We start from the raw sequence: 20749 nt of genomic DNA on the forward strand, positions 1-20749 counted from the left end.
TGTCAACCAAAACACATCAGGTTTACTCTTCTCCATTCTGAGCTTTTGCACATTTTCCTCCATTCCTCTGCCTCGACCTGGAATCCTGTCTTCTGTCTCCCCCAAGGACCACCTCAGACAGCTGAAACTGCTGAGGCTATTTTTTTGTTACCTGCTTCCCAGTTTCATATAAAAAGCCCCCTCATTAAACTATCACCACCAGTCAGGCTGGCTAAGTCGGAAGAGCTTGATCTCTGGGATCATGAGTTTGAGCCCCACACTAGGAATAGAGATTACCTAAATAAATAAATAAACTTAAACCGAAATAAAAAATAAAATATCCCCTCCAAATATGCCACTTACTATTTGGGGTGAAGTGTCATGATGAATGCAATTTACTTTCAAACGGTTTAGCAAGATTATATATGTGTATATATACACATGTACACAAACATATTCACACATAAAAAAGCAAATATAAATGTGTTGACAATTATTATATCTAAGCGGTGGAATACACACTCTTACTATTCTTTCTGCCTTGCTGTATGTTTGAAAATGTTCTGTATGCTTGAAAAAACAGGAGCTGACTCAATTCCCTGTGATCTAGCTCCATCCCATGCCCCACATCTACCCCTAAAGGAGCCACTGTGAAAAAAATCTGAAGCTTTCAGACCATCTGTGGATTCCTAAAGAGAGGGAAATCATGAAAAAAATGGTCAGGAAAGCTGATTCCAAACACAAACTGTTTTTTATCTGGCCCATTTTCAGTTATAAAAAAGAGTAAGAGTAAGGTGTTTTCTTTAGGTTACAGAGAGATTTTTCTGCACTCTGGTGTGTGTGGACCTTGCAGGGTATAGGATTTAACATCAAAATCTCTTCTTCCCTTGCCACACAGTACCTTTACTTAATCTATCTCTCTTTTTTTAAGAGTTTATTTATTTATTCATGAGTAACACAAAGAGAGGCAGAGACATAGGCAGAGGAGGGAGAAGCAGGCTCCCTGTGAGGAGCGCAATGCAGGACTCAATCCCAGGACCCTGGGATCACCACCTTGGCCAAAGGCAGACACTCAACCACTGAGCCACCCAGGTGCCCCTACTTATCTCTTTAATCAAAATGTTTTTAATCCTTTAAATCAGAATTGTTCTGATTAAAAATTCACCTAGTCCTTGAAGCAATTAAGTTCCTTCATGTATTAAAAAACACTTTCAAAGCCTTTCAGGAGATAAAGAGGAACTAGTATTAATGCAGTACTAGTATTTCTTTCCATCTTACAATGAGGAAAGGGAACACTGAAAAGTTAATTGTTCAAGGTCACAGGGATCATCCAGCTTGGGGCAGTGTTTCTCAAAGTGTAATACAGTAATTCCTAGGAGACATTTTGTGTTTTAAGAACTGCTCAATCCTGCCAAGAGCAGGAAATAAAAGGATTAGGGTAGAGGCTGTGAATTAGACCCAGATAATTTATCATTGGCCCGTCAAACCTGAATCATGACACTAGAGTTGGAAACTGAGTAGTCCATGTATTACAGGAGACATTTCATTACACTGGAAAACAGCAGTGGCATCAAGTCCCAAGGCTAGGTAGGCATGGTGGGTCCCAAATCAGGGTCTTTAAGAAAGGAGTGGTCAATGTTACAAGCACATCAAAAATGCTTTCCTGAGTATTTAGACTGGAAAAGCAGACAGTAGGGTAATGAAACAGCTGAAGATAGAAACAACAAAGTATTTTGTTGGTCTCTAACTCCAGTAGGAGAAAGATGTCTAAGAAATTCAATTTGGTTAATACAAATTGATTTAATAACCCTAGAATTGTAACACTCTGCATCATCTGTTATAGTCTAGAGAGATGACCCTCTATAACTGATGTTACTGGGAGGAGAGGAGGGGAAATCGAATGCTACCAAATGATAGAAATTCATCTACCGTTTTTCCTTTTTAAACAAGGTGTGTTTTACTTTCAAGCTAGATAGAAGTACCAAGTCTAATACAAGTGTATTCCAGACAGCAAAAGGAGTTTAGGTCACAAAATATTAAGGAAGTGATAGCATTTTATTTCCCCTAATAAAATAGAATTATCCACTCAATGGGTATTTACTGAATGAATGCCTACTATGCATCTATGCATGCTGCATAGGCCACCAATTTGTTGGTGCTTGGCGAAGCTCCAACTTAGCCTAAGTTTCACTCCACATGATCTCGGGATGAGAAAAAATGACTAAAAGGCAAAAGAGGAACCAGAAGGAGGCTGTTCCAAAGCTCCTTTGAAGACAAGGCTCTATCTCATACTACAATAGAAAAGATTTACTTAACAAAATAGATAGAGCTCTATTTAGCCAAGAAGTCTAGGTTTTAGTCAATCATTCTAAGAACTTGGTACACTCGCATACAAGCGCAGAACCACCCTCAAAAGGTATGACGCAGGGGCTTCTAAACAATACCTCCCGCCCTTCGGTAATTAATCTCGCTTTAGATCAGGCCCCAACTACCTGGCGCCCACTAGATGCAAGGCCTGGGCTCCGCGCTGCTGCACAAGCTTGTGTCCCCTGCAACTGCGACATGTGGGGCACAGAGGGCAAGTTCTGTCTTATTTGATCCTTTCCTTTAAAGTTTAGGCGTCATTTGAGCGGAGGGCAGGGCTAAGGGGGTGAAAGCCATTTAGAAGAGACCACACTTCTCCCTGAGTCGGTATAAACCCGTTTCCCACGCACCCTCCCCAGACAGGCCCGCGGTGAGAAAAAAAAAATCCCCCTGAAACCCCTTCCCAAGGAGGGTCCGTCGGGAGTCAGCGTCCTCCCCCTCGGACCGGGGAACAAAGAGCTGCCGCCGTAGGAAGCCGGGGGTCTGCAGGCGGTCGGGGACCACCCCGCGAGGTCTCTGACCCGGGCAGGTCGCCCCCGCCCCGGGCCGTCCTCGCCGCGCGTCCTTCCCAAGGCGGGCCCCTAGCGCACTTACCCCCGGTTGGGACCCTTAGGGATAAACCAGGGCACGCAGAAGCCGACGAAGCCCCAGAACACGCTCATCACGATGAGAGGCACCGTGAGGCCGTTGTACGCCATGGCTGCCGCGGAGGCGCGAGCCCCTGCCCAGCCGCCTCGCTTCGGTCCCACCCGGAAGTGTCAACACCGGGCCGCGTGACCAGCGCGCAGACCCGCCTCCACGCCCCACGTGACTCCGCGCCGGACTCCGCCCCCGCGCCCCCCCCCCCCCCATCCTGGGCCCCCTGGTCTTGGACTGTGGTTGCCGCGTGCGGTAGCCTGTTTGCTTACTTACCTCGAGTGACCACCAGCTTTCTTCATTAAGCAGAATGGACTCCGGGATGAGATGGGAAGTCGGACCTATACTCGGTAACATCTGCTCCACCTCCAAACATGATCCCAAACTTTCACCTGGCGGGTATGCGGGATATAGAGGGTCATCGTGTCCGTCTAAGCAGAAATTCTGCCGTCCTGAAGTTCCAGTCCAAGCGCTGCCTTCTCCAAAACCGGTTTCATTCTGTTGGTGCGTCCCTTGTGGCCGTGTATCGTAGCCAACCCTCTACTGGAGAGCAAACTCCCCGAGGACAGGCCCTGTTTAACGGATCCTTGCTCCTCGGGAGTACTTATACATACAATGTGTTCGATAAACACATGTACAACTGAACTGAGTGACAAGGGGTGAGGTCGGCCAGAACTAAGAGAAAAAAGTCTCCTTTCTATTTTTTTCTTAATTTATTTTTGATTGTGGTAAAATATACATAAAATTCACCATCTTCGCCATGAAGTGTAAAGTCAGAGAGTATTGACTATATGCATGTTGTTGAGTCCCCAATCTCCACAACTTTTTCATGCCCATAAAACAACTCCTCCTTGTCCCTTCCCCAAGCTCCGGCAACCCCCGTTCTACCTTCTGTTAAGTTTGACTACTCTAGATACCTGATAGAAGTGGAATCATACAATATTTTTCCTTTTGTGACCGCCTTGATTCACTTAGCATAATACTCTCAAGCTTGATTCCCGTTGCAGCCTTTTTAAGGCTGAATAACATTCTACTGTATGTTATATGCCACATTTAGTTTCTTCATTCATCTGGAGATGGACATTTGAGTCGCTTCCACTTTAGCTATTGCAGATTTGTTTCCCCTATTTCTTAAATAAAGGCAAATATTTTAAGCTGATGCCATTAACCTTCGCCTGGCCTTCCTGGCAACTTCTTTAAAAACCAGGTGTTGGGGAGCCCAGGGATGTGGCCGTTTAGACACCAGTTTTGTGTAAATCTGTTTCATCCTCTGTGAAATGAGAAAATCCCCACCTTTGCTATCATAGCTGTGGGCTAGTATTGACCAATAGCTCCCTCTATCAGTCAATCTGTCAAAAACATTTTATCACACATTCCAAGTAAGAACTGGTGTCCAAGGCCAGGGAACTAAAAGATTCAGTAGAATGAAGAAATACTCTCCCCCTTCAAGGCACTTAAAGTCTACTTCAGGAAATGTCAGTATGGCTCAAGGACCCCAGGGGAGTCCCTGGGACTCTCCCAGCAGGTCTGTAAGGGCCTCTCTGTTTTTTATTTTATTTTATTTTATTTTATTTTATTTTATTTATTTATGATAGTCACAGAGAGAGAGAGAGAGAGAGGCAGAGACATAGACAGAGGGAGAAGCAGGCTCCACGCAGGGAGCCCGACATGGGACTCGATCCCGGATCTCCAGGATTGCGCCCTGGGCCAAAGGCAGGCGCCAAACCGCTGCACCACCCAGGGATCCGGGCCTCTCTGTTCTAACTACCAATCTGTGTGAAGCTGAATTATCCATAGTCCATATTTGCTTTACCCAAATATGTTGCAACAGATTGAATGCAGAAGTATTATTTAGGATCCATTTGTCTTCTATATTGAGCCAGACATTAAGGAATTTTGCAGAAATGTAATACTATGTTGTTCTTCCCACTATATTTTTCAATTTGGAAAAAAGTTATTTCCCAATAAATGTTATTTCTGTTAATGTATTACAGGTTGATCATTGTTATTTTAAAATGAATCTAAAATGAATGTTAAATTTTTGGTCTAATTTATAATATGGTAAATTATATTATTGATAGAACCCACATAAAAGTTAGATTTTGGGGGATCCCTGGGTGGCTCAGCGGTTTAGCACCTGCCTTTGGCCCAGGGCGCGATCCTGGAGTCCCGGGATCGAGTCCTGCATCGGGCTCCTGGCGTGGAGCCTGCTTCTCCCTCCTCCTGTGTCTCTGCCTCTCTCTCTCTCTCTCTCTCTCTCTGTCTATCATAAATAAATAAATCTTTTTTTAAAAAAAAGTTAGATTTTGGGTTCATAATAATTTTTAAATGTGTAAACAGGAAAAGTCTGAGATCAACTCCTAGAGGAAAAACCTCCAAGGCAACCCCAAAAGGATAAAACAAGTAAGAACTGACTGAAATGCTACAGTGTAACCCCACTAATCCCCTTTCCTAAGCTCAGGCCTATAAATAAAAACAGGCATGCAGTGTCCAAGCTGATCTGGAAACCTGGAAGTTAGTGGAGAAGCTGAAAACTCCAGCATGCTTTAAAACTCATTTGCTCAGCACGTCTGTATGGAACATGCCCTGCAGGTGACCACCATTCATTTCTTGAGTGACAGCTATATGCCATTGAACCATGTGCTTTGAACTACCTCTCATTCAATATTCACAACACCTATCATGTTAAGATCATCTTACCTATTAGGAGAGGCTCAGATTTGTAACTTGCCCAAAGTCTGTTTTAAGTAACAGAACTGGGATCTAAATGCAGGTCTTCATAACTCGCATTCTTCCCACGAACCCATCCTGCCTATTTCAGACAGTAAGACAACCAAAAAAACCCCTAAGTTATGCACAGCTTAACAAGACAGAGACATCTGATTCATAAGGTGAGACCTGTGAAAGCCTATTCTTGAACTTGCTGCTCTCCTGCTAGGGGTAGGCTGGGATGTGGTTGACAAGTTATTTCTGAAGGCCAAAGATTATTTTATTTAATATTTGTGCATGCTTATAAATATGGTATTCAAGCAGTAAATCAACTTTATATTATAGAGCTGTTTATACTTGGATGACCTGCCTTTCTCATGAAGACTTCTTCATGGATCAGACTTTTAGTAAGCACCAAGTCATATATGCATAGACTATTTCCGGAAAAAATACAAAAGGAACTGGAAACAGTGACTGCTTCCGGGGATAACCGAGTAACCAAGAATCACAGTGACAAGGAAACTTACTCTTCACTACGTAACTTTTATACCCTTTTATGTTGTACCCTATGTAGGTATTAATTTAAAAAACTAATCTAACAGAACAATGAACAAAGATACAAGCCACCAGATGGGAAGTGCTCAGAGTCCATAGTATCAGCAGAGTATGGTAGATTCTTGGTTAGTAGAGTTCAGCCTGGTTCTCAGTAGATTCATTTACCTGCCTGCCCAACTCACACTAAGAGCTCTGTAGCTGAATATGTCATGCCTGAGTATAATGAAAGCAGACATTCAGAAGCAGTTATCTGAAGTTTAAGTCTGGAGGCTTCCCAAAATAGCACAGGGGACTCACCCAAGTGAGTGGACATCTGCAAATTCAATGAAAAGGTTAGTAGGAAACTGCTTAATTCAAAGTTATCCCAGGAAACATGCTAACATCCTTGGGCCTGAATGTTGACAGGCAGACATACCCATCTGGCATTCTCCAGTCATTTGCTGCCCAAACAGAATACCACTGCCTTTAAATCACCCTCTTCATTCAAGGATGGCTGGCTCAGTTGGTAGAGCCTGTGACTCTTGATCTTGGGGTTATGAGTTTGAGCCCCACATTGGGTGTGTAGAGATTACTTAAAAATAAAGTCTTAAGGGATCCCTGGGTGGCGCAGCGGTTTGGCGCCTGCCTTTGGCCCAGGGCGCGATCCTGGAGATCCGGGATCGAATCCCACATCAGGCTCCCAGTGCATGGAGCCTGCTTCTCCCTCTGCCTGTGTCTCTGCCTCTATCTCTCTCTCTCTCTGTGACTATCATAAATGAATAAAAAATTAAAAAAAAAAATAAATAAAGTCTTAAAACACACACAACACCAAAAACTCCAAGAACCCATGTTTATTTGAACTCTGAGAAAAACTTTTCCCTCTGTTCTTGCAAACTCCCTGCCAATCTCCTCTAAAAGATAATAGCTAAAATTTGCTGAGCTCTGTATTCCACATGCTGTATCTCGAGTATTCAGTCTGACAACCGTAGGATTTCTATCTTCTAAACGACAAACTGAGGGCCAGAGGTTAAGCAATTTACCTTACCCAAGGTCACACAGCTAGCAACTGATAGAGCTGGGATTAGAACTCACATGTGGGGATCCCTGGGTGGCGCAGCGGTTTGGCGCCTGCCTTTGGCCCAGGGCGCGATCCTGGAGACCCGGGATCAAATCCCATGTCGGGCTCCCGGTGCATGGAGCCTGCTTCTCCCTCTGCCTATGTCTCTGCCTCTCTCTCTCTCTCTCTATCATAAATAAAATAAAAATTAAAAAAAAAAAAAAGAACTCACATGTGATGCTGAACTGCTCTTGACCATGCACTATGGCTCATATGGCTCAGTTTAAACAGTCTGGTACCATTTGGTTGCCTGTGAGGGGCTGGTGGTGGGGATTACAGTTCTTAAAGCTCTCATCATTTGTATCGAACAAGCTATTGAAAATGAGTCAAATCTGACTCCCAGGAAACATCATAATTTAATCTTATTGATGAACATAATGGCTGGAGTCTAGGGCCCAGACCAGGTATCAGAATATATCATCCTTACTATAAATTTAACATAGTATCAAACCCAACTTTTATGTAACCTTTGGGGTGCTAAATTATGTGTGGAGAATAAAAACAAAACTCAAATTAGAAAAAACAAACTACAGACCTTACTGTTTATCTACTCACTAGACTACTAATGATAACATGCACCTACTTTATGTGCTGCATGTATATATACTCTTTTTTTTTTTCTTTTTTAGAGAGAGAGAGAGAGAGAGTAGAAGCAAGTGAGGAGCAGGGAGGGGCAGAGGGAGAGGGACATACAGAACTCCAAACAGGCTCCATACCCAGTGTGGAGCCCAACACAGTGCTCCATCTCAAGACCCTGAGATCATGACCGGAGCGGAAATTAAGAGTCAGATCTTAACCAAAAGAGCCACCCAGCTGCCCTTTTTACATATATCATATATACATATTTCCCAAAGTTAACTGGTTGTAAGCATCACAGAAGAGTCACGCCAGAAATATGTATGAACTCAACACCTGAAAAGGTCTCTCTCCAGACTTACTGCATCAAGGAATCTGCTGTAAGGGGGCGGAGACTAATATTAGTAAGCATCCAAGTGACTCCTAAAGTCAGGAGTCTGGTGGACCACTACTTTAATTTTCACATTTGATAAGCATTTTCAGCTTACCAAGACAGGGAAACAAGCTCATAAAAATGCCCAAAGACCAAAGCAGAATTTGAATCCAGATCCCTGTGGCTTCAGAGCCAAGACAGTATCATTCTGCCTACTTTCACATCAATGCCCCAAAGTCAGAGAATGCATGCTGAATTTTGTAGTTTGTGATTCCATCGATTTCCTTTTTTTTTTTTTAAGATTTTATTTATTCATGATAGAGAGAGAGAGAGGCAGAGACACAGGCAGAGGGAGAAGCAGGCTCCATGCAGGGAGCCCAACGTGGGACTAGATCCCTGGTCTCCAGGATTGCGTCCTGGGTCAAAGGCAGGTGCTAAACCGCTGCGCCACCCAGGGATCCCCCATTGATTTCCTTTGTGAAAAATTACCTTCTTCAGTGCAAAATGCATGTAAGAATTGGAAATACAAGTAAACAATAGAAATATCAACATTTGTACACTCACAGTTAGAGTCCTCAGAAAAAGCCTATTTGATCCTGCCATTTTCATTGAGACAGGAAGGCAGTGCAGGTACTAACCAAGTGCTTTACTACTGAGAGAATGGAGGCTCAGAGGTAAGTAACCTGCATAAAGGTTTACAACTATCCTATGGCAGAAATGGCAACAATGCTTTTCCCACTTGGCACTACTACTGCAAATATTTAGGTTCTTCTCCCTGTACACAGATGTCCAGTCTCTTGTGAGACTCTGGTACAGGACTGATGGAATGAAAAAAAGAACACCAGAGATGGATGGCTAAAGTGGGATGTGGATGGTCTTTGATGCAGTCAGGCCTGGGTTCAAATCCTGACTCTATCTCTTGTGTTCTCTAAGATCTGGACAATTAATCTAAGCTCATTTTTCTTCATCAATCAAGTTGGGAAATAACAGATGCAATCAACACTTACCGAGAAACTCCAATGTGTAAGGCCACAGGTCACTAGAGAGCCATTAAAGGCATTTTATAATTTTATGCATTATCATTTATAAGTTGTAATCAAGAATTGATCATCAAAGCAAGGATTTTACTTTTTTCCTTTTTAAAGTAGGCTCCAGTGTGGAACCCAACATGGGGCTTGAACTCACAACCTTAACAATGAGACCTGGGTTGAGATCGAGTCAGATGCTTAACCAACTGAGCCACCCAGGCACCCCAAGGGAGGATTCTGGATGTGAATCTGGAGCTAAATCATGAAGGGTAACTGGAAGTTACATAAGCAGTTAGGGGTCTCCAGAAAAACAAAGATAAGTCATTTTACATCCCAGCTATTTTCCATGATCTACGCCTAACTGGCTTTTCTTGCCCTAGCACACTTCTTGCAGAAGTCCTAAGAGGTATCAGAATTACAAAGAAATACAAAAACCTCAATAGTTAAGGATTTTAGGAAATAGTTTAAGGATTTTAAGAAAAGACATGGGCAAGTTCAGCTCGTCATAGTGTCTACCACTGATGAGGAAGAAGAGGAAACTGAGGCTAGAGAAGCTGCTGACTCATATGCACAGAATACCAAGGTGATTGAAAAACAGCTGGAGCGCAAAGGCATGAGCAAAAGGCGGCCGCAAGAGGTAGCTGAACTGGAAGCCAAGAAAGCAAAAATCAAGAGGACCTTGACTGACAACTAGTTCAAGTGAATCAAGACCTTTCTCTCAACCCTGACCAGAGGCAAGCATTTAGATGAGGAAAAAGAACTTTGTCTGGACTCCATGGACTAGTGCCCACCATTTTTTTTTTTTTTGCCCCAGCAGAAGGCTTTACATTGCTTCCCATTGATTCCTCCTACCTTTGGTGAGGTCTTCGAGTCCATCTGACCTGCTTTCTAGAGATGGGTTTTCTAAATCTTTCTGTATATGGGTCTTCGGTACTATATATAGTAAATTTCTTCAGCTGTATAGAAACTCTATGAATACATCAGTGCTCGAGTGTCTCTAGTTTTTTTTGTTTGTTTGTTTGTTTTAAGATTTTATTTATTTATTCATGATAGACAGAGAGGCAGAGACACAGGCAGAGGGAGAAGCAGGCTCCGTGCCAGGAGCCCGACACGGGACTTGATCCCCGGACTCCAGGATCACGCCCTGGGCCAAAGGCAGGCACCAAACCGCTGAGCCACCCAGGGATCCCATGTCTCTAGTTTCTAAAGTAGCTGTTCTCCTTCCTTCTTCAAAGTTAATGAAATGTTTAAAGATGTTTGAAAAAAAAAAAAAGGATTTTTAAGGATTTTAAGGAACAAAGGCAGCCCAGTTAGAATGCAAAAACTAACAGATTTTACTAGGCCATCAAATCAGTGGTAAAACTCCTCCCCCGGGGTTGTTTCAAAAGTAAGCAAGGCCCTGTATTCCTTCCCTGAGATAAATCCAAGACCCAATCCAATTTATATTGGCTCTTGGAGCGGGCCCATAACCCCCTCCCCTTGTCCAATAGTTACCTCTGCTTCATTATAGTGTTAAAATCCCCACCCCAGGAGAACAAATCTCATTAATATAACATACAATGCTTCAATAGGCATGTTTGTTTGTGCCCACCTCTACCCACAATGAAGAAACTTCTCTGAATATTCATCGTAATCCTAAATAAAAGAAGCCTATTCACCCCTACTTGGGGAGTCATGGATTTGGAAGCTAACCCCTATAATCTTATTTGCTGCAATAAGGTTTCCTTTGTATACCACCACCTGGTGTCGTCTCTATCTAAAACTCACTAAGGAGTGAACTTATGTTAGGGTTGATTGCAGTTAGACCTGGAGTCTAAAACTCAAGATGCTGGGGGCGGGGGGTGGGGGGAAGGGGGCAAGTTGGGTACATGAGTGGAGCAAACTGAATAGGGAGCAGCCAGCCCCTGAGCACCACACAACTGATGCTATGTAGGACCAGGGCCCCATGCAACCAAATGAAGCAAGATCTAGATTTCTGTTAAATCCCTCAACTTTTAAATGTTGGAAATTGACCTATTAAAATTATGAAAACAATAGCAGGACAAATGTAATCTGTGAGCCAAATCTTGCCTACAGGCTGTCATCAGTTTCCTGAGTTAGCTCCAGGTGAAAGGAAGGACATTTCTTTCATTTGGAAATGAATTTGCAAAGTCAGACCTTGGGAAGGGCAACCTGTTCAGGGAGCTGCATGCCATTTGGTTTGGTTGGAGCATGAGAGGAAGAGGGCCATCAAGCTTGAGATACAGTTGTGCAAAACAGCACCAGCCACTCAGTGAGGTCTTAGATGTGCCAGTTCATATCATGACTACCACTGAGGGGGACAAATCCTTGAGTTAGGGACCAGCACCCTGTCTACCCCATCAGCATGAGGGTCCAGGCAGGAACAGAGGTAGCCTACCACTGCTATTCCACTGCTTGATACACTAAACACAGGAAAGAATGGCATCGAGGAATTGATAGTAGAATGAATGTTATCAATAAAACAATGCAAATTCCCCTTCAAATTAGGAACATTTCCACTGTTATTTATAAAATAATTAATCAAAACAGCAAAGGCAGATTTACAAAGCTACATTATCAATAACAAAACAGGAAGGAAATGAAGTGTTTGGCAGACATCTTAAGTTTCCAAGGAACACACACCAGGCTAAAAGTCTACAGTTAAACCGGGCTTGCACAACAGGTTACATTCACTCCTGCATTTTCTCAATAAGTTCTTCCTTGTATTTGCCTTTCTCTTTTCCGACCTGTCGAGATTTGGCTTTGCGTTCAAGAATTTTTTTCCGATCTTTGTCCAGTTTTAGCCTGATGAGAACTACCTGTTAAGCGTGAGAAAACAGATGAAATAAATGAGAAGGATTTATAATTACAATTATTTTGTACAGAAGAGCTTTTCCCAACAATAGCAGTTTGGGTTCCTTCTGCTACCCACCTCCTACCCTTTAACTCCTGAGGATCTACGAGACCAGTTAGATAGTTTAGTGATATCAAATACAATTTGGGCTGGGAAAAATTATACTACCAACATGCTTCTGGTTTGTCTCTCATCCCCTGGCTGGCAAAATGCATTGTTTAAAAATCTTCTGTATTTTCACCAGCCAAATATGACCACAGATCATAAGGATAAGTAAAACTCACCATTTCTGCCCTTATCTGAAACTCTGGAGGAGAAAGACCCTATACTACAGAGCCAGAAATCAGAGTGCACAGTGAGTGTGAAGGCCACAGGAAGAGATGTTCTCTCTTCTCTCCCTGGACATCATCTAGTAGGAAAGTGATACTCAAAATACCTGGAATCCTCTTGCAATCTGCTCAAAGTCAGAGCCTTCACCAAGGATGACAAAACAGACAAGAAAGAATTCTGGACCCTTGATATTATCACTAAGCCAGTGAATCGAGCAAGCCTGCCTGACCTCCCTCTAGAAGTCTTTGCCTGGGGCACCTGAGTAGACAGTACCAACACACGAACTCTAACAACAGCACTACACTACACAGCTGCTACCACCACTCAGTCCCAGACCATACCTTGCTCAAGTGAATGCCCACATGGACAGTTGTACCATTAGCCTTCTCAAGCTGTACCCGCTCCGTGTAGATGACATATTTTTCTGTACACCTGGACTACCTTGCCAATTTGCTGACCTTTGCAGTGTCCTCGAACCACCTAAGAGAAAATGCAGAAGAGAATCCCCCCCCCCCCACTTTAATACATGAACATTACAGTGAGGAAACTAATTATCAGGAACACACAGACTAACATGCAACTTTTTGCACAGAAGATTAACCCTAGCAGTCAAAAGTTAGCTATTTTTTGGCTATAAATCTGCTGTGTTGTTCTAAGTCAGGTAAAATTCTTCACCTGAATTTTTTTCTTATCTTAAACAAAAAATTCCTTGAACTAGGATGGCCGTCACAGAACTAGTCCTGAGAGTAAAGAAGTATAATCATTACACACCCAAAACTAACACAGTCATATCATCAATTTTATCTCCGTTAAATAAAAGTATGTAAAATTTAAGAAAGAAAAAATATAATCGCTCCCAACTGATTAAATGGAGAAGATGGTTAAAGATATACTGAGGAACGGTTGGGTGGCTCAGTGGTGTGTGACAGTCTTTGGGCTCAGGGTGTGATCCCAGAGCCCTGGGACTGAGTCCCACATCAGCCTCCCTGCATGGAGCCTACTTCTCCTGTCTCTGCCTCTCTCTCACTGTCTCTCTTGTGAATAAGTAAATTTTAAAAATCTTAAAAAAAAAAAAAAAAAAAGATATTATACTGAGACTCTCATGCAACCATTTAAAATACGTTTTCAAAAAATAACACATGACCTAGGAAAATGCTCAAGATAGAACCTTAAGAAAAAAAAGAAAACAAAGCTTTATATGAAATATAGTCTGAATCTTGTGTATACATTATATATATATATATAACACAATGCAATAGAAATCTATCTAAATGTCAGTAATGGTTACCAGGAAACAGGATTACAAATGACTTTTTAAAAAAATGTATATTCTTCCAAATTTCAATTTTTTTTTTTTTAAAGAAAGCTCCACGCCCAGCATGGAACTCAACTGGAGTCTTGAACTCACAACCTTGCATGAGACCAAGAATCAGACACTCAATCTACTGAACCACCCCAGTGCCCCCCAAATTTCAAGATTTCTATAATTAACAAATATCTTATAGTCAGAAAAAAATTAAAATGTTAAATTAAAATCTCTTGGGCTGTTCTCACATACTAAATATCTACTTACGTGCCAATACCATTCATAACCACCTAGATTACGGTTTCCCTGAAGGCACAGCCTTTTTTTTTTTTTTTTTTTTTAAGATTTTATTTATTCATGAGAGACACACAGAGAGAGACAGGCAGAGACTCAGGCAGAGGGAGAAGCAGGCTTGCTGCAGGGAACCTGATGTGAGACTCGATCCCAGGACCCCAGGATCACACCCTGAGACGGCCACCCAGGTGGCCCAGCACAAGCCTACTAAACAGGAGCTACAATATAACTGATGCTGATTATAATAAACTTAAAGAAAATATCACACATATAAAAAACTGGAGAATCTCAATACTCCTAAAATGTCTATTTAGATTGTTCAGCTTATGTACCAAGGTGGTCTTCACTGAAAATCCACCACACTATGTATGACCAGAGACTTTTATGTGGAAAAGTCTGTGAAAAAGCCCCTCTTAACCATCCTCAAGACTGACAAAAGACATTAATAAAATGAGTCCAAAGGACCCTGCTTAAAGAAAATTGGACAAATGCTAGCCCCAGTGAGGAAATGGACAGGACAAAACTAACCTGGCTGGCCTGGAAAGGGGAGGGAGAAAAGGCAAAGATGGCATCCAGAGTCTGGTTGGCAACTAGATGGATATGCCTTTCCCAGAAGCATGGAACATGGGGTAAGAAAGATGTTAGGAAAAAACACTGTAGTTGGGAACATGCTGAATTTGAGGCATCTCATGACGTTCTAGTAGAGAATTTCATACACAGCTGGAAGATCAACTGGGTTGGCAACAAGGACCTGGGAGTCCTCCAAGGATGACAATTCGGAGCCTGATTTTGCTCAGGGAGCTGGTGGTATGAGGGCAGAATGTAGAAATCCGAGAAAAGTCAACATTTTAGAAAAGCTTGTAAGAGAGACTGGAGTGGCCATAGAGAGGAAATCAGGGGACTGAGGGGTTACAGCAGCCAAGGAAAGAATGTCAAACCATGGAATGGTCAACTACAGGAAGGATCAAGGAACAAATGTGACAACAAACTCGTCACTGGTGATCATGGTAAGTGTGCTTTCAGTGGAGCAGAGGGATGGAAGCCATTTATAGTAAGACAATGAGTATATGAGAAATGAGAAGGTGAAGGTAAAAAACAAAACAAAACAAAACAACAGTCCCAAGGAGCCTGGCTGTGAAGAGCATGAGAGAGTACATATACTAGAGGGAGATGTGAAGTTAAGTGATAATTTCTTATTTTTAAAGAAATGAAAATATGAATGTGTTTAAATGCTATGAGAATGAGCAAGTATAAAGGAAAAGTTAAAGGAAACTACAGAGAAAAGGGGTAATGGATGGAAGGATCTCAAGAGAAGAGAATGGAAGACCACTGTATACAATGGCAGATGGATTCACTTTAGACAGAAACAGGAATATTTCTTTCATCACAATAGGAGGGAACAAAGACAACAGGGGTAGAACTGAAGGTAAGTCAGAGGGTCTGGAGCCAGGAGTTCAGAAAGGTGGGTGACAGTTTTAATTTCCTCTGTCACGCAGGATGGAGAGTCCTGACCGACGCAGTAGTGGGTGAGCTTCAGAAGATCCCAAAAGAGAAAAGGCAGTTGTAACAAACCCACTTGGGACTATTTTACTCTCCTGGTGGAGAAGTGTTTGTCCAATATAGCCTTTGGAGTCAGACCTGTATTCCTGGCCTAGATACTCATTTTCTTTATTATTGAACCTGAGTTTCAGGTTCTTCCTATCTACAAAGGAAACAATTCATACCTCAGAGGCACTGAATGCCTGCCTCTTAGGCACTGAAAAAATGGCCACATCTTCTCCCTGGTCTTCCTTTTGTTTATGTCACTTAATTCTATCCACTCTATAATTTTTTCATTCATCCAACAAATAACAGCTGTGCCGCTGAGGGTGCCAGGCTCTGCTCTGAGGTCAGGCAACAAAAAAGAAAAATTCTCTGGCCTCATCTTAATGTAATGGGTAATAAGGAGTTAATGAATAAACATGCAAATATGTGATTACTAACTGGAACAGGGCACATAGGAACTTACCTGATTGTATTTCTGGTGATAGCTACATGGCTTTTCATCTGCCAAAACTCACCTGTGCATTTTACTACATATAAATTATGCCTTACTTTTACTTATTTCTCTTCCATTTGTGGAAACATTTAACAATCCATTAAAGGACGGCCGGATGGCTCAGTGTTTGAGCATCTGCCTTTGGCTCAAGGCGTGATCCCAGTTCGGGGATCAAGTCCCACATCAGGCTCCACGTGAGGAGCCTGCTTCTCACTCTGCTGGTGTCTCTGCCCCTCCCTCTCTCTGTGTTTCTCATGAATAAGTAAATAACATTAAAAAAAAAAAAACAATTCATTAATAGCATACAGAAGTACAATAACAAGGTTTAAACAGAATGTTGGAGTGACAGAAGTAACAGGTACAAAATCAGGATTACAGAAAGTTTCAGACTTCAGAGGGGGATGGGGCAGAGATTGCAAGAGAGAGAGGTATTCATTCATATGGTTCCCAAATGGGAAGGAGTGGCTCCAAGACAGACATACATTGTACACTGGGGACCATAAGATCTGCAAAACTGCCCTGTTGGGTAGAAATACTAGTTAATTGTCTGGGAGAGTAACCAAAAGGTTTTCATCATTTGGTAGCAACTGGAGGCTACTACAGATTTCTAAAGAGAGTAATATGTAAAAAGTAGAAAAGCTAGAGGCAGGGGACTCGAAATAATCCTGATACAGAATCACTGGAGCTACAAATGAATGTAAAGATGATAGGTCACATTTAAGAAAAAAAAAAAAAAAAAGGCAGTAAATCCTGGGCACAGGAGGAGGATGAAGGAGATAGAGTAGAAGAAGTTTAAGCATACCAGCCTTGGAAGCACAAGAATGTAACAGCTGCCAGGCACAAGGGGAAACCAGGCTAAGCCGAAGCGTTCTTGCAAAGGAGATAATGAGTTCTAAAAAGCCAGTCCAAAAAATAAGAGGCAAGAAGAAGTAGGCATGCAAACTGAATTGAACATGTGCAGATCTGGAGATGCAGGGGTCAAAACGAATGTGACTATTTTGGGTGCAGGGGCGGGGGGCAGTGTGCTACAGAGAAAGAAGAACTAGGCATGGGTAAAGGTTCACATGAGAAAGGTGAAGGAGCTTCATAGGCCGGAGAGAACTGGTAAACTCTCACTGAGGAGAACCTTGATGTGGCCTTAACACAGGCCAGAAAGCACAGTATTCTGATGTGTGTCTCCCTGGATGTCAGTCATGGTTCCTCTGAGCTTATCCTGAACTCGCCTAGAATCCTTAAGAGTTACCAAAGGCAGAAAAGAAGTGTTCCTCCCATGAGTCCAACTTTGAATCAGTGTCTTCAGAGAGAGAACAGGTTTTAAAATTCTGACCTTGGGAGTTAGGGCCAGAGATTCCCTCTCCAACCCTGCTGGGATGTGACGGGCAGTTCACATTATCTCAAGAGGCAGCTGGGACTTCAATCACTTCACTTCAGTTCCATAAGCAGAGTGGTGGAGTGAAAGCTCCGGCCTGGCTGAAGGTTGAAACGATTTCCAGCTGTGATGCCGTAACTTGGCACACCTATTCTGGAACCACCTGGATCCTGGACTCAGGGAGCAGGGTGAGTTCAGACAGGCACTGGCAGGGGTGGATATCGGGATACTCAGTGTGGAGGAAGACAAGCTCCAGCAGCTGCAGGTGGGCCCAGTATGCCTCAGTTTAAAAAGAAATAAATTCAAATTGTGTTCATCGCTATGAAACAAGTATAAATGGAGGGTGCTATGATACCATGCTGATTAATTTGTCTGGGAAGGCTTTTCTAGGGAACTGACATTTAAGAAAACACTTGAGAAATGAGGAGTCAGTCAGGCAAAGAGGAGAAGGAAGAGAACTCCAGGCAGAGGGAGGCTTCTGGGCAAAGACCTGAGGGAGCAAAGATCAAGACATACTTAAGGACCTGAAAAGGCCGGTGTGTCTGAAGTACAGAGCACATAGGGGTATAACAGGATGAGGGGAGGCTGGACAAGGAAACCAGGACTGGGGCACACAGGGCTTTGTTGTCAATGATTTTACATTCATAGTAAACAATTTAGCACCAAAGATAGGTTCTAAGCAGAACCTGATTTGCAAAAAAAATGCCCCTCTGTGGAGAATGCCTGACCAGGGTAAGACTGGAAGCTGGAGATGTCTTGAACCAAACTGGAAATGTAAAGGTGTGGTCAGATTCAAGACTTATTTTAGAGATAGGATCAATAAGATTAAGTAACATGTTAGAAATGGGTAGGGATAAGAGAGATGTTAGGGAGAATTTAAAGGTTTATGGCACAGGCAGGTGAAAAGGTGTTGCTTATCAAAGTGTGAAAGATGGGAGGAAAAGCAGATTATAGGTAGTAGCAGTGTTCCGATCAAGAGTACTCCCAGATTGGAAGCTTGAGACGACTACAAGATTTTTAGGTAAAGATGTTCAGCATATAGATAGATCCACAGGTCTGTGCTCTGGAAAGTGGATTGGACTGGGATACAAAAGAGGGGGTTGTTAGCATTGGGCGGACACTGAAAGCTCTCAGAATAGATATTGTCCCCCAAGTAGGCAATGTAGGCAAGATGAGAGGTCAGATCAGGTGCAAGCCCTGACAAACCAGCATTTAGAGATCAGAGGAGAAACAGCCAGCAAAGGAGTCTGAGAAGTCAGAAGTAAAGTGAGCCGGAAGGGTCACAGAAGCCAAAAAGCCAGACTATTTTAAGAAGGAAGGCAGTGCTACCTACACCAAATGCTGCTGAAAAAGTCAAGCATGATGAGACCAAGATGTGTCCACTGGATTTAGTCACAAACAGGTTATCGGTGATCTCAGCCAAAAGCAATTTCTATAAAGTAGTGAGATACAGATCAGACTGGAGAGGGTCTACATATATATGGGGAAGTGAGGAAGCGTAGACAACTCTTTGGTGGATGCTGGCTATACATGTGGAACAGAGAGTAGTAGCTGGAAGGAAAGGGGAGCCAGGAAGAAAATCTAAACCTTCCAGTTTTCTTGCAAAATCAAGAATCTGACAAGGATCCTACATTTCCCTATGGTAGCGATGGGCTGAAGGTACACCACAATCTCCTTTAAATGAGGTGTGGGCTTTCCAGTTGCTATTTTCTTGCCATCAGCCAACTTCTCTTTTTAAATTTGCCTACCTAGTCCTTATATGTATTTGTAATTCCCCCATTCTAGAACATGTCTAATGAGGAGGACCTAGAAGAGAAGTTGCAACTGTTGATCATACCTCTGAACTATTCTTTCCACTCTATTCCTGTCATTGCCTCAGGCTAAGTAATCCCCTGGTTTCAAGCTTCTCCTCAAAATGTTCCTCAAAGTTTCAAAGTATCCCAATGCCTTAGAAGACACACCAAATCCCTTTAGCCTTATCCCATTTCATTCTCCAAAACAGCGGTTCTCAATTAGGGGAAGAGGGGATGGATTTTGCCTCTCCCTCCACAGGATCATTTGACAATATCTGGAAATATTTTTGCTTGTCACAAACGTGAGGAGGTACTACTGCACCTAGTAGGGAGAGGCCAGGGATATTGCTAAACATCCCACCATGCACAGGAGAGCTCTTCACAGCAAAAAGTATCCAGTGCAAGATGTCAACAGTGCTGAGCTTGGGAATCCCTGCTCTAAAATGAGCTCCCTGCTGACAGGTGCCTTGTCAGTCCTGCTTACTGCTCATGTCTAGAACAGGGCCTGCTCCATAAATACTCCTTCAAGGAGGTAATCTAGCACCTTGTCTATTGCAATCATCCCCCACTCTCCCTTTCTTAACACGCATCCCAAGCTCTAGGAAGAACAGACAGCTTATACTTTCTAAGAAGGCTCATTCTCCCTCATAATTTCATGCTTCTGACTTGCTGCCTCTCTATTCTCTCTGCCAAATCCAGTACCACCAAATGCCCAGCCTCCAGTATACTCAGTGATACTGAAACATTACTCTTATCATAGTGCTTTCTCTGGGAGAATCTGGGTCAAAGAGCCACCCTGAACAGCGCTGGGGGAAACTTGCAGCCAACGCACTAAATCGAAAAGCCAAGTTTTGCTTGGATGCTATATTATTTTTCTTAAACAATCGTATTATTAAAGAATTGCATCTGAATGCTCTCAGTTAAGCTGGGGAGGCACACTCTCGTGGCTGTGGCCCCATCTCTGATCCAACACATCTGCAGGGTAACATTATTTGCCAGGGTCCTGAGGGCCTGGGAGTCTAAGACTCCCTCCCCCACGTCCAAGCACACGTGACATTCTGAGGTGGCAGCACAGTGACACGCAGCTGGGTAACTAGAGCCCGAGGGAGACCAACCTGGACCCCGTCGTCCTTGCGGATGGGCATGGAGCGGACGTTGCACTTCTGCCGCAGCTCCTTGGAGTGGGGGAAGACATGATGTTCCTGCGCACGTGCGAGGGGGCGTTGACGTGGCGCTTGCGGTTTGTGCTGCAGCCCCACGTCAGGAAGGGGTTGAACTTCATGCTGAACATCTGCAGTGACAGGCGTGGGAAGGAGAGAAGGGTGCTCAGTCGGGATGACCGGGGAGAAGGGTGCCTACGAGGATGACCCGGGGAGGAGAATGGGGGAAGTGAAGGGCCTGGGTGTTACACAGTGTAAGGCCAGCCTGGGGGAACCGGCCTGACCACAG

At 43.2% G+C, this 20749-nt stretch overlaps 2 protein-coding genes and 1 long non-coding RNA gene across 3 annotated transcripts in view; 1 reads left to right on the top strand and 2 right to left on the bottom strand.

Moving 5' to 3' along the window:
- ATP6V0E1 (ATPase H+ transporting V0 subunit e1) overlaps positions 1-3143 on the bottom strand; it is a 31423-nt gene extending 28280 nt beyond the window's left edge. Inside the window, exon 1 of the mRNA XM_072824127.1 lies at positions 2938-3143. Within this exon, the coding sequence (XP_072680228.1) occupies positions 2938-3041 (104 nt within the window). The 5' untranslated portion in view covers positions 3042-3143. The remainder of the gene's footprint in view (positions 1-2937) is intronic.
- On the top strand, positions 2432-4152 carry LOC140632260 (uncharacterized). Its single transcript, XR_012029773.1, has 2 exons — positions 2432-2557; positions 3289-4152. It is a non-coding gene; the product is annotated as an uncharacterized lncRNA (long non-coding RNA).
- A 7662-nt stretch (positions 4153-11814) lies between these two features.
- On the bottom strand, positions 11815-20590 carry RPL26L1 (ribosomal protein L26 like 1). The gene is given in 5 exon segments (XM_072824134.1): positions 11815-12135; positions 12842-12923; positions 12925-12980; positions 20416-20483; positions 20486-20590. Coding segments are annotated over 5 exon segments (432 nt in total). The 5' UTR covers positions 20583-20590; the 3' UTR covers positions 11815-12006.
- Between the last annotated feature and the right edge of the window lie 159 nt (positions 20591-20749).

This window comes from Canis lupus, chromosome 4, assembly GCF_048164855.1.
Source record: "Canis lupus baileyi chromosome 4, mCanLup2.hap1, whole genome shotgun sequence".
Classification (NCBI taxonomy): Eukaryota; Metazoa; Chordata; class Mammalia; order Carnivora; family Canidae; genus Canis; species Canis lupus.